Source organism: Ochotona curzoniae, unplaced genomic scaffold, assembly GCF_017591425.1.
Source record: "Ochotona curzoniae isolate NIBS_2020 unplaced genomic scaffold, NIBS_Ocur_1.0 contig_1071, whole genome shotgun sequence".
Classification (NCBI taxonomy): Eukaryota; Metazoa; Chordata; class Mammalia; order Lagomorpha; family Ochotonidae; genus Ochotona; species Ochotona curzoniae.
In genome coordinates this window covers 6914270-6927413 of record NW_024464939.1, presented here as the reverse complement: position 1 = coordinate 6927413, position 13144 = coordinate 6914270, and the positions used below count along the sequence as shown (strand labels likewise).

At 40.8% G+C, this 13144-nt stretch overlaps 1 protein-coding gene across 4 annotated transcripts in view; it reads left to right on the top strand.

The window, feature by feature from the left end:
• WWP1 (WW domain containing E3 ubiquitin protein ligase 1) overlaps positions 1-13144 on the top strand; it is a 101049-nt gene that overhangs the window by 75962 nt on the left and 11943 nt on the right. For all 4 annotated transcript variants that reach the window (XM_040993631.1, XM_040993621.1, XM_040993640.1 and 1 more), the window contains 4 exons: positions 2449-2608; positions 6107-6240; positions 6328-6468; positions 11130-11250. In XM_040993631.1, coding sequence (XP_040849565.1) covers positions 2449-2608; positions 6107-6240; positions 6328-6468; positions 11130-11250 — 556 coding nt within the window. The remainder of the gene's footprint in view (positions 1-2448; positions 2609-6106; positions 6241-6327; positions 6469-11129; positions 11251-13144) is intronic.

Sequence of the window (13144 nt, the reverse complement as noted above, 5' to 3'; positions counted from 1 at the left end):
GATATGCATTTCTTTCAACAGTTGTTTCTCCTGTAGATATTGCTTCACTGTTTTCTCAAGTTGAATGTTAGTGCTTAGAAATACAGGGCCACCCCCTCAGGAAATTTTTTTTTCCCTCTGGGTGCCTGCACACTCCTTGTCTTGAAGTTTGTTAATTTGGCTGTTGATTGTTCTATCTTTTTTTTAGGAACATATTAAGATCTTCCTTAATTTCAGGGAAGTTTTCTTCTATTATATCTTTGAATATTTTTTCTGTTCCATTTGTTCCATTTTTCTTCAGGAACATCAATCATGGGTATGTGGAATCTCCTTTGTCAGTCTTACATGTCTGTCATCTTTTCTCTGGTCATTATTATCTTGGTGCCTTTTCATTTTGTTCTGATTTTTCTCCAGCCTGTCCTCATGTCACTGTTTGCAGTACTGCCCTACGTTTTGCTGCTTCTAATGTGATTTTTTTCTTCATTAGTGGTTTTACTGTTTTCTTCATTTTCTTCTCTAGGCTCTGCTAGCTCATCTGTTGTCTACTAATTTCTTAGCCTCTTGTGTCTCTTCAGTTTATTTGAAAGTATAGAGAAGGCTATATTAAAGGTTAATCCTTGCTAGAAATTTTTTTCTTTTTTCTGCTATTACAAAGATTAAGGTTAGTGCCATGTTATAGCCATTCTTCTTTTGAATTCTTTTGAACAGGACTAATTTTTCTCCAGACTCTGTTTGCAGAGGATCTCAGGCAACTGGAGATTTTATTCCTTATTTGTGTGTCTGTGTCTAAACTTACAGTCACTAGATGCGCTCAGTTCTGTAGCCTGGGCATTGGGTGAAGTCATTGCGTAAGCAGTAGTATTAGGACTGGCTCCAGTTTCATGAATTTGTGTTCAACATTTCTTAGTTGATTTTCTTTAGGGACTCCTTTCTTTACCTTCAGGCAGTTCTAGGGATTGTGTTAAAAGTTATACCAAAATGATTGTAAATAGACTGTCACACCAGATTTGCAAAGAGGTGACTTCTATTATTATTTAAAAATTTTTTAAGTTGTAACATTCAGTTCCCTGATGATTAAGATTTCTGTCTTTTCTGTGAAGATTGCTCCCTTCTCTTTGGCACCAGTTGGCTGAAAGAGTAGCTCTTTGTGTTTTAGGGAAGTAACGTTGTGTTTTACTACACCTACCACTGCCCAGGAACCCACAGCCCGACACTGTGCTTAGAAGTTCTTCCTCTTGGACACAATAATGTGGCAGGTTTAGAATGAGAAATAGGGGATGATGGCTAAGCAGAGATCATAGACCCCAGACAGGAAACAGAGGAAGAACCCCTGTACTCGTTAGTTATTGTAAGCATCTGAATTTGGAACTCTGCTTTAGAGGAGATTGCCGTTATAAAGAACCTTTTTCAAATTAATTTGTTTTGTAATATAAATTATTAATCTCTAGTTAGGTTTTATCTATTGAACTTTTTTTAAATGAGGCAAAATAAATGATAAAAATTGCTCATCATATTTGAAGATTTCACCTTTTTGCTTTAGTTCCTTTTTAAGTTGACAATAAATTTAAAACTTACACAGTAGCCGTGTGTCTCTACATTATTAACTAATATATATAAAAATTTACTATGTAAAGATCCCAGAATTGCTTCTAAGAGTTAAGCATACAAAAAAGACATAATAATATGGCTTTTGAAAAATATACATTTATTTGTGTATGTGTTTATTTTTATTTTCTTGTTTGAAAGGCAAATTCACAGGAAGAGAGAGATCTTCCATCCACTAATCCTCTCTGCCACAGCTGCAATGTCTAGCCAGGCTAAAATCGGGAGCCTAGAGTCCCATCAGGTCTCCTACTTGAGTGACAGGGACCCAAGTGCGGGGGCTGACTTCTGCTGCTTTCCCAGGAGCATTAGCAATGGACTGGAAGTAGAACAACTGCGATTCAAACTTGCACTCATGTGCGAAGCTGGCATTATGAACGGCACTTTAACACCAAAGTCCCAAACCCATTCCCACATGTCTGAGAAGCTTAGAATCTATCCAAGGATGGGCCAGGTCCTATACATAAAAGGAACCAACTTGAGGCTGTTACCATGAAGTATGCAATAGCCAGTACAGGTAGGATACTGAAAATGGCTTCAGAAAATGACTGAGATTGCATTTAGACTAAGGAAAAGTAGGTTCTGTTTTTGCTGAACTGAATTTGAGGAGTTTTACCAAAACAAAGTATGGTGTAGAAATAAGTATATTTTTTATTTGAGGAACACTGAATTTATAGTTTTCCAACATAGGTGCCAGCAGGCAACTTTGAATGTAGAGCCAGGACATAGGAAAAAACCTGAATGGAGTACAGAAGAATCGGAACTGTTAAAGGTTGAAAACAGATACAATGTATAGATACATGGGTACATTTCATTTTCAATTCAAATATGTATGAATGCTTAAAAAATAACATCATTTTCTTATAGAGAGTGGTTTTTCTTGCTTTCACATGAAGTTTTGAATCCAATGTATTGCCTGTTTGAGTATGCGGGCAAGAACAACTACTGCTTGCAGATAAATCCAGCATCAACCATTAATCCCGATCATCTTTCGTACTTCTGTTTCATTGGTCGCTTTATTGCAATGGTGAGTTTTTGCCTTTTAAATCTATTTAATACTGTGCTAATGCCAGATCACCTTAGAGAGGCCTTAGAAAAATAAGCATGATTTTTGGTATTTGCATATTTTGTCACCAAGAACATTTGCCTCAAAAAAAACAGCATCATATTTTGCTTAATTTTTATATTGCCTGTATGAAATCAATATTATGACAATATGGATCACTTATTTGCTACTTAGTTTGTTAAAGTTGTTCATTTCATAAATTAAAGCCTAACTATAATATAACTTTTTTTCTGTGACAGGAAAATCGGAGTTTTCTAATAATTGTATTGGATTGATATGTTTGGAATTTTTAGGTGTTTCAAGAAGCACTTGTGGAACTACTATCTTTTGAGAAGTGTTTGTATTTATACATTATTAATCTGTTAATTAATTCAACAAGTGTTTATCCTGGGCTTGCTCTAATGCTAAGCGTTATTCTAATCGCTGAGAAGGGAGAGATCCCACACTTCCTGCTCACAGGGATCTGAGTTCTGTTCAAGGGAGACAAGTAATGAGCACGTATCTGCTGAAGGAAGAAGATGTGGCTCTGTCGTATGGTAAAGTTGGGAGAGTCGTCTTTCAAGGATGATATCTGAATATAAACATAAAGCTAGAGGTTGATCACAGAAATATCCTAGAGAACATCGTAAGGGAAGAACAAGACAAAGCTCAAAGTTGAACCCACGTCTTGATTGACCGAGCGCCGTATGGCTGGAACTGGTTGTGTGGGAGAAAATGTGAGAGGAAATGAGACTGAGAGCTCCGGTGTTGAACGGTTGGGCTGTACACAAGGGTTTTGGTAGGAAAGTGAGTGGCATGATTTAGGTTACATAATCTGACTTAACATTTTAAAAATTGCTTTGCTGCTGTGAGGAGAACAATCTGTAACTGGGAGAGAGGAAAGCAAGTTGAGAGGAGGAAGATAGCTTGCAAGAATCCAGATGGCTATGAAGGAAACATGAAGCAGCTTGGATTCTGAATATAATCTCAAGTCAGAACAAGGTTTTCTTACAGATTAGATATAGGATGCATGAGAGAATCAAATAGGGCCCCAAATTTTATGGCTTGCTTGCCTTATTTCAATCGCTGTTTCCGAATATGGGCAGGGAAACAGCAAAGAAAAATTTGGAGGTTGGGCAAAATCAGGACTTGGGATTTGGCTTGTAGTGATTGATAGTTGTGCACATTCACACTGACATGTAGTATAGATAGTTGGATATATGAGTCTGGCAGTGGGATTCAGATTAGAGAGAGGCATTTAGAAGTGCTTGACATATAGAGAGTATTAAAAAAAACTTTATGATTGGGAATATGCATGGATAAAGAAGTTAAAGATCATTTGTAAATTGGAGAAGGAATAAGCAAAAAAGATGAGAGATCCAACAAGAGTGGTTCCCAGACACAAAGGTGAAAGAAAGTATGTTTTAGACAGGAAGATATGTTTAACTCTGTCATGTGACTTACAGGATGAGCAAGATAAGGCCTGGGAATTGACCATTTGATCTGGCAAGTTGAGATTCTTGGGTGGCAGAAAGGAAAAGCTGATGTGTGTGAAATCAGTAGAGAATGGAAGGAAAACTGGAAGCAGCAAATGTGAAAAATATTAAAGAAGCTTGCTTTAAAGCATAATGGAGACGTGGACAGTAATTACAAATGAATTGTCAAGAATAAGACGTTTATATTGGTGATGGTGATGATCACTTAGAGAGTAAGAGAACATTGTGAATATTGTGAGGTCAACAAGAAAGGGATGTGGGAGCAATGGCCTTGAGCAGGAAGAGAGAGATTTATTTAGTGTTCCTAGGAGCAAGAGCAGGCTTGTCCCTGTTGAGAGTCTGTGGATTTGGAGGATGTTACTGTGTAGTCCTGGGGCAACACCCAGTTGTCTTCTGGTTACTTCTGTTTCTGGTGAAAGATCATCAGGTCCATGTGTGTGATGGGGAAGATGGTGTCTGCGGGAAGAGGAGTAGGGATGAAGCAGTCGTCCAGGAAACCAGGAGAGTGACTGCATCAATGACTGATAGGTGCATGAAGCATCTACTTGATGTCCTGAAGCGGTTAGCTTGGTGTATGCATTCCCAGCACGGTCAGCTGCCTGGGTGTAGGTGTTGAGTAAGCTGAAAATACAACAGTGAGGCAAAGTTTGAAGGTAAACAGTAGTGCTTTAGAATGTTTGTGTAAAAAAGGAACTAACAACAGATTTATTTTCATGTTAAAAAAAATTGAAGCCAATGCAGTTATTTTTTTCCATCATATGCATTTTCTATAATTTTTCCAAGTTCCTTTGTACAAGGGAGTAACTTTTTTTTTAGATTTATTTTATGTATTTATTGAAAAGTCAGATATACAGAGAGGAAGAGAGACAGAGAGGAAATCTTCCATCTGCTGGTTCACTCCCCAAGTAACCACAACAGCCACAGCTGCGCCGATCCAAAGCCAGGAACCTGGAGGTTGTTCCTGGTCTCCCATGCGGGTACAGGGTCCCAAGGCTTTGGGCCGTCCTCGACTGCTTTCCCAGGCCACCAGCAGGGAGCTGGATGGGAAGTGGGGCCACCGGGATTAGAACTGGCACCCATGTGGGATCCTGGCATGCAAGACAAGAACTTTAGCCACTAGGCTGTTGTGCTGGTCCCACAGGGAAGTAACTTTTCAATGATTTGTGATGGAATTTAAGCTGAGTAATGGTAGCATAACTTCATCATCAGACTTGAGAGACAAAATGGCCTGTTCTTAGTGCATTTTTGTAATAGGTGTGTTGGAGTCAGACATTGCTGAGGGCTTGGGCTGTCCTGTGCTGGTGGTGGTAAACAGGCAGTAGTGTACAGAGCCCTTCCTTTTTGCATCTGATTTGGTTATACATAAAACCCTAGAGTCAAGGATATTAATAAAGATCATTTGCTATCCTATTTATAATTTGTAGGCATATTATATAGATATTTGATATATAAAAAATAATTATTAACGCTATCATTTGTTTTTCAAGCTCAGGATTTTACAGATTTTCATGATTGAAGCTATTCTTTTTTTTTTTTTTTTTAAAGATTTATTTTTATTATTTTTTTATTGGAAAGGCGGATATACAGAGAGGAGAGACAGAGAGGAAGATCTTCCGTCCGATGATTCACTCCCCAAGTGAGCGCAACGGGCCGATACTATGCCGGTCCGAAGCCAGGAGCCTCTTCCGGGTCTCCCACACGCGGGTGCAGGGTCCCAAAGCTTTGGGCCGTCCTCAACTGCTTTCCCAGGCCACAGGCAGGGAGCTGGAAGGGAAGCGGGGCTGCCAGGATTAGAACCGGCGCCCATATGGGATCCCGGGCGTGCAAGGCGAGGACCTTTAACCACTTGCGCCACCGCTCCGGGCCTGAAGCTATTCTTTTTTATTTGTAAAGCCTGACAATTCTGTTGCCGTTATGCTTTAAATTTAAATGAGGAATTACTGTTTTGTGAATTTTAAATAAGATATTTTGTTTGTCTTGGCAGGCATTATTTCATGGAAAATTTATTGATACTGGCTTTTCTTTACCATTCTACAAGCGTATGTTAAGTAAAAAATTGACTATTAAGGATTTGGAATCTATTGATACTGAATTTTATAACTCCCTTATCTGGATAAGGTTTGGAGATTTATTTTTTCAATATGGTATTTTCTTGAAACCCATTTACACATCTTGTTAATTAGTATGTGTATTTATTTCTCTTAGAGACAACAATATTGAAGAATGTGGTTTAGAAATGTATTTTTCTGTTGACATGGAAATTTTGGGAAAAGTTACTTCACACGACCTCAAGTTGGGAGGCTCCAATATTCTAGTGACTGAGGAGAACAAAGATGAATACATTGGGTAAGATGAAACACGGTCGTAAGGTTAATTTTAGAACTTATGGAATAAATTAAATAACTGAAATACTGAATGTCTCCTTAACCTTTTTTTTTCACTTCTTGAGGAAGTTCTACACATTACCAGTTTTCTTCAAATAGAAGACTATATGAGCATGATAACCTTCACTTTTTCACTGCCACTTGCTGTTTGCATGCTGCCTAGAACTTGCCAAGGTCTCTGCAGTCTGTTCTAGGTGTGAGGGCCGAGGCACTGTGTGCAGCAGCAGCACTGTGCAATCTGTTCTAGGTGTGAGGGCCGGGGCGCTGTGTGCAGCACTGTGCAGTCTGTTCTGGGTGTGAGGGCCGGGGCGTTGTGTGCAGCAGCACTGGCCTGCATCCCAGCTGTTTGTATCGGGTTTATTCTCACTTCCTCTTCAGGTCTTTTCCCCTTGAAATTTTGGCCTGTTTTTTTTTTAAGATATATTTTTTTTTTTAAAGATTTATTTTTATTATTATTTTTTTTTTATTGGAAAGGCGGATATACAGAGAGGAGAGACAGAGAGGAAGATCTTCCGTCCGATGATTCACTCCCCAAGTGAGCGCAATGGGCCGATACTATGCCGATCCGAAGCCAGGAGCCTCTTCCGGGTCTCCCACGCGGGTGCAGGGTCCCAAAGCCTTGGGCCGTCCTCGACTGCCTTCCCGGGCCACGGGCAGGGAGCTGGAAGGGAAGCGGGGCTGCCGGGATTAGAACCGGCGCCCATATGGGATCCCGGGCGTGCAAGGCGAGGACCTTTAACCACTTGCGCCACCGCACCGGGCCCAAGATATATTTATTTTTATCGGAAAGTCAGATTTACAGAAAGAATTAGATATATAGAGAGAGATATTCTGCCTGTTCTCTCTGCAAGTGGCCTTAATGGTCAGAGCTGAGCCTATGTGAAGCCAGGAGCCAGGCTCTTATTCCTGGTCTCCCACATGGGTGCAGGTTCCCAAGGCTTTGTGCCATGTCAACTGCTTTCCCAGGTAACAAGCAGGGAGCTGGATGGGAAGTGGAGCAGCCAGGATACAAACTGGTGCCGATAAGGGATCCTGTGGCACATACAAGATGAGGACTTTAGGCACTAGGCTACCACACCAGGCCCTTCATTCTCTTTTATACTTGGATTTTAGCTATCATTTTTCTCATTTTTTTTCTCTCTGTCTCACACACACACATACAAGTTCACTTTACATATTCTATATACAGGCATATGCACACATGTCATCAACAGACAAACATACATCTTATACATTATTCTGTAGTTTGCTTTCTGTATCATTCAAGATCAGTAGTGATAGGTCTAACTCTTTTTCCAGATAAGTCATGGTGAATCGGTCCCAGATTAGCCGTTTCTGTTCCTTGGCATCATTCACATAGGCTTTTTATGTTTGTTAAGCTTAAAGTGTCTTTGCACAAAGTCCAGCAATAATAATCAGATGGCAAACTGAAGCATATATGCTGTGTTCCCAAATACAAAAAACAACTTAAGTTACATCATCCTAAAGTTTAAATTTACTTTGCTACTTTGAGCTTTTTACTGTATGCTAAGTTTACTATTATTTTTAAATCATCTTATCCATGTAGTACCTACTATCTAAGAATTATTATCTAATCCTGCATAAAGTTTATGCAAAGTTTAGTTTCAGTATCAAGGAGTAACAAACTGCTTATTTTTGAATCTTGAAAAGACTAACTGTTGGAAATTTTGTCATACGTTTTTTCAGTTAAGATACCTTATAAATATGTATGAAGTACTGTTGAAATGCAATTTGGGGAAGGAGTGCTTGATTCTGGAAGAGACAGAATTCTCCATACGATGCTAAGAATAAAGTAAATGTCAAAAGATACATGAGCGCTTGCCTGATGGAGGCATGGCTTTTGGGAAAGAAAAACCTCAAGTACAGAGACATTGAACTGTTGAAGGAATTCGTTTATCCTGGGAATTTACAACTATTATTTTTGTCAGAATGGTCACAGGTGGCAGGAATACTGACTAAGTAGGAGTTTAGAAGTGGTAGTCATATGTTGCCTTATTGTAAAAACACCATATTCCTTTTTATAAGTTTTTGTCTAATTTATTAGAAAGAGATCTCCCATGTGTTAATTTACTGCCCGGATGGCCCCACAGTTGTGGGTGGCTGGACCCAGTTACGGGTCCAACACCTGCTGCCTCTGTAGGAGTACTGGAATTGGAAGCAGCGCAGCACTCAAAACCTGGAGCTTTGATGAAATGTGGACATCTAGGAAACCAGCGTATCCTCTCCCAACATCACACAGACAAACATGGACTGATCTGAATTGCTTTTAGAAAGATAACCTTGACATCGTAGGTGCAGGGTGATTTGCGAGTGACAATTGTAAAGGGAAGTGATGTGAGACTAGAAGGCTGGTCGGTCAGTACTGTGGTGCTGAGGCAATGTAGATCCATAATAGGACAGTTACTGTAGAGGTAAAAATGAGGGAATGGACTCTTAAAGATGTTACAAGAATAGGATGGTTCAACTTAGGTGATTGGATTGATTGCATGTAGTGGGGGATGTGTTGCCAGTTGATTTTGTGGCAGGATACCAAGGAATGACATCCTATCTCCCTCTTACTCTCAAGAGGGAAACAGGATTTGGGAATTCAGGACTTCCTGGCTTTTCAGTGATAGTTCAAACTTTGGTAGTTGCAAATACCATCTTTAGAGAGCCAGTAGCTAGAAGAGCAACGAAGAAGGACAGACAGAGGTAACACCAACATTTTTGGCAGAGTGAGACCAATGTAGGGGAAGAGGAGTCACCAAAGCCAAATCAGGAATGGTGGCATTCCCATACCTGAGAAGTGCGAGAGAATTTGGAGGGCCGACGGCCAGTGCTGCAGGAGGTTCCTGTAGCATGAACGGGGAGGGGTGCTGGACTCCAGAAGCACAAGTTTCTGGTGACACCTGTAAAGATTTTTATTCTTTGGGGACCGATACTGAAACCAAACTACCAAGGTTTATAGGTTGGATGAGTAGATGAGAAGCTGGAGCTGGTCTGTGTGGTGGCAAGGAGAGAACCGAGAATAGTAGTGTAAGAGTGACTGGATCAAGGGCCCAGTACGATGGCTCGGTGTCTAAATCCTTGCCTTGCACATGCTGGGATCCAATATATGGGCGCCGGTTCTAATCCCGGAAGCCCCGCTTCCCATCCAGCTCCCTGGCACCAAAGCATGGGGCACCTTGCACCCACATGGGAGACCTGGCAGAAGTCCCTGGCTCCTGGCTTCAGTTTGGCGCAGCACTGACCCTTACAGTCACTTGGGGAATGAATCATCCAGTGGAAGAGCTTCCTCTCTGTCTCTCCTCCTCTCTGTACATCTGACCTTGCAATAAAAATAGATAAATCTTTTTTAAAAAAAAAAAAAGAAAGAAATATGAGACAAAAATAGTCAGTGTCTGATGAAGGAAAGGTTTTTTGTTTTTTTTGAAGATTTATTTACTTTTAATTAGAAAGGTGGATATACAGAGAGGAGAGACAGAGAGGAAGATCTTCCGTCTGATGGTTCATTCCCCAAGCAGCCGCAGTGGCTGGAGCTGAGCCAATCCAAAGCCAGGAGCCAGGAAGCTCTTGCAAGTCTCCCACGCGGTTGCAGGGTCCCAAAGCCTTGGGCTGTCCTTGACTGCTTTCCCAGGCCACAGGCAGGGAGCTGGATGGGAACCTGTACCCATATGGGATCCCGGGCATTCAAGGTGAGGACCTTATCCGCTACAGTATTGTGCTGAGCAGGAACGAAAGTTTTGAAGGCAGCAAGTACGGAAGGCTTGTCTCAGAATAGTGTAGGATAAACTGGCTGTAGAAGACAAAAAAGAGTTAGCCCTGGGGAAGCATGGGTCATTTGCATTCTTTTCAGCTGTGGTGTTCTTGGTCTCTCCTCCTCAGGCTGCGTGAGCTGCTCCGTGGGGTCATCTCCATCTCCTTTCAGACACTTGGGCAAAATTTCTGTCACTAACTGATTTTCCTATTTCATCCCAGAAAACTTCCCTACAGCTGCTTTATGTCTCAGAATGTTTCCTTTTTACCTTTATTTCTTCTCTCTGGTTAGGATATCTTCATAGTCCTCAATAAACCGGCCTGTTAACAAGCTGTTCTCCACGTTTAAGCCTCCCCGAGCCACGAGCTCTGCAAGCACATGGCCTGATGACAGGTTATCACTGCTTGCTGTTGGGACAGCCTCTTGCGTCCCTGGGAGGAAGGCTTTGAATTGAAGTCCTGGGATCTTTGGCTCATGTGTGGTGGAAAGGGATACTGTTAAATGACCAGCCACTGCTTTCCCGTATCCACACATTTCTATTTGGAATTACCTATCTGGATGTAAATAGGAAATAATTAGTGCTAGGATTTTCTGTATCTTTTTGGCAAGAACTTACTTTGAAAAAAAAAAAAATTCCTTTTGGTAGCTACTGCTGGGTGCCAGTAGAACTGTATCCTCGTGAAATCTTGTGCTAACTCTGAAGTTACGTGTGTGCATACTTCTAGGACCTTTCCACACAAACCCATGCTTGTGTTAGATGCCTCTGTGTGTGGTGTATTTAGAAAAACAGAAGGATCTTTAAAATGTGTTTTTACATCTTGTATCAAATACCAAACACCTGCTTTTAAATCTGTTTTTGTTTTCAGTTTAATGACGGAATGGCGATTTTCTCGAGGAGTACAAGAACAGACCAAAGCCTTCCTGGATGGTTTTAATGAAGTTGTTCCCCTTCAGTGGCTACAGTACTTTGATGAAAAGGAATTGGAGGTTAGGACCTTTAATTGTGGTATTATAGGTAATGCTAATTAGGGGAAGTGGGTTATGCTTTTGTTAGACTATTAGCTACATATTTTTAAATCACGAAATATAATCTTGGATCACTTTGTTTTTCTGAATGTTTAGATGGCTTTAATACTAACATTAGATGAGACTTGATAACATTCTGTGGGCCATAATGATGTTGAAACAAAGAATCATCATTTGGTGCCAGCTGTAAGGGGTCATAAATTGCGATTGAAAAAATATATTGCTTGTAACAAAATGTATATAATGATACTTCTTAAAACCTCCTGAAATCCCAGTTTGGTGGTGAGTTACTTAAAGATGAGATTTCTTTTTTTTGATGTGGGAGGAGAGAAATGGAGTACGCACACAGGCCAGTGCTCTCCCACCAGTGATTCATTTCCAAATGCGCGCAGTGGCCGCTGCCCAGAGGGGAGTGGAGGAGCATAGCCAGGATTCAAAATCCAGCCCAGGTCTCCCACGCAGGCGGTGCGAACACAGTCACTTGTGCCTTCACTGTTGCCTTCCAAATTCTGCATTAGCAGAAAGCTGAAGTCAAGAGCCAGACCCGCTTGTTGCACGCACGCCCTCTGCAGAGGGGCCTCGGCACCCTTAACTGGTGTCTTACGGAACCCCAAAGATCAGATTTTAAGCCATGAGTTTTTAGTGGTGTTAATTTGAACTTTACGTGTGCATGCTAAAATACCCATACATTTCACTGTCTTGATAGTTTTTAAGCGTATAGTTCAGTAATGTTAACTGTATTCACATTATTCATCCGGTTGTTGAAACTTTTTCCTACTGAAGTTTATCTCCGCTACGCCTGAGCCCCTGGCGGCAGCATGCCACTTTCGGTTTCTGTGACACTGACTACTTTTAACGTCCCCTACAAATGAACTGACACTGTATTAGTCCTTTCGTGATTGGCTTCTTTCACTTGGTATTATGTCCTCAAGGTTTATGTGTGCTGTGGTACAAATCAGAATTTCCTTCTTTTGAAGGCTGAATACTATTCCACTGTAGATTTATATCCTTTTTTTATCCACCTATCCTTTAGTAGATATTTGTGTTACTTCCTACTTTGGGCTCTTGTGACTAATACTAATAAAACATGGTATAGGAATATTTCTTTGAGAACCTGCTTTCAATTCTTTTGGATATAAACCCAGAGTTGCCATCCTATACTTATTAAGGAATATATTATACAATTCTCCTTAGCAACTGCACCATTTTACATATCCACCACTGGTATACAAGGGTTCCAGTTTCTCCCCATCTTAACAACGCTTGTTATTTTTTTTTTATAAGTAACCATCCTAATGGTGTCAGGTCATATCCCATGTGGCACTGCTTTGCATTTCTCTAATGATTAGTGATCAAGAAGCCTGGAAATCTTTGTTCCCGGAGAGATGAAGCCACAGGCGGAGCCTTGAAGGACAGTGCTTGCTGTTTCCTCTTGGCTTGCGTGCGTGGGCGTAGATTTTTAACAGTAGACCCCCTGGGCCCTCCTTAGATGAAGTTCATGCATGAATCCAGCATAAATAACACTTCAAATTTTTTATGGCAATATTCCTGTGTTCTGGCAACGTTGACTTACCTAGGAAATATATGCAAATGAAGACTGTGACGGCTAGATCCTCACTATCGCTGTTACCACCTCTTTCCTCACAATTTACACAGAATAGTGGAAGCATGCGGCGAGAATGTCATGGAAAGCATATTTTAGAGTAACGTTTGTTAGATCTTTCTTTAAGGTTTATTTTATTTTTATTGCAAAGTCAGATATACAGAGAGGAGGAGAGACAGAGAAGATCTTCCATCCGATGATTCACTCCCCAAGTGAGCTCAACGGCCGGTGCTGCGCCGATCCGAAGCCAGG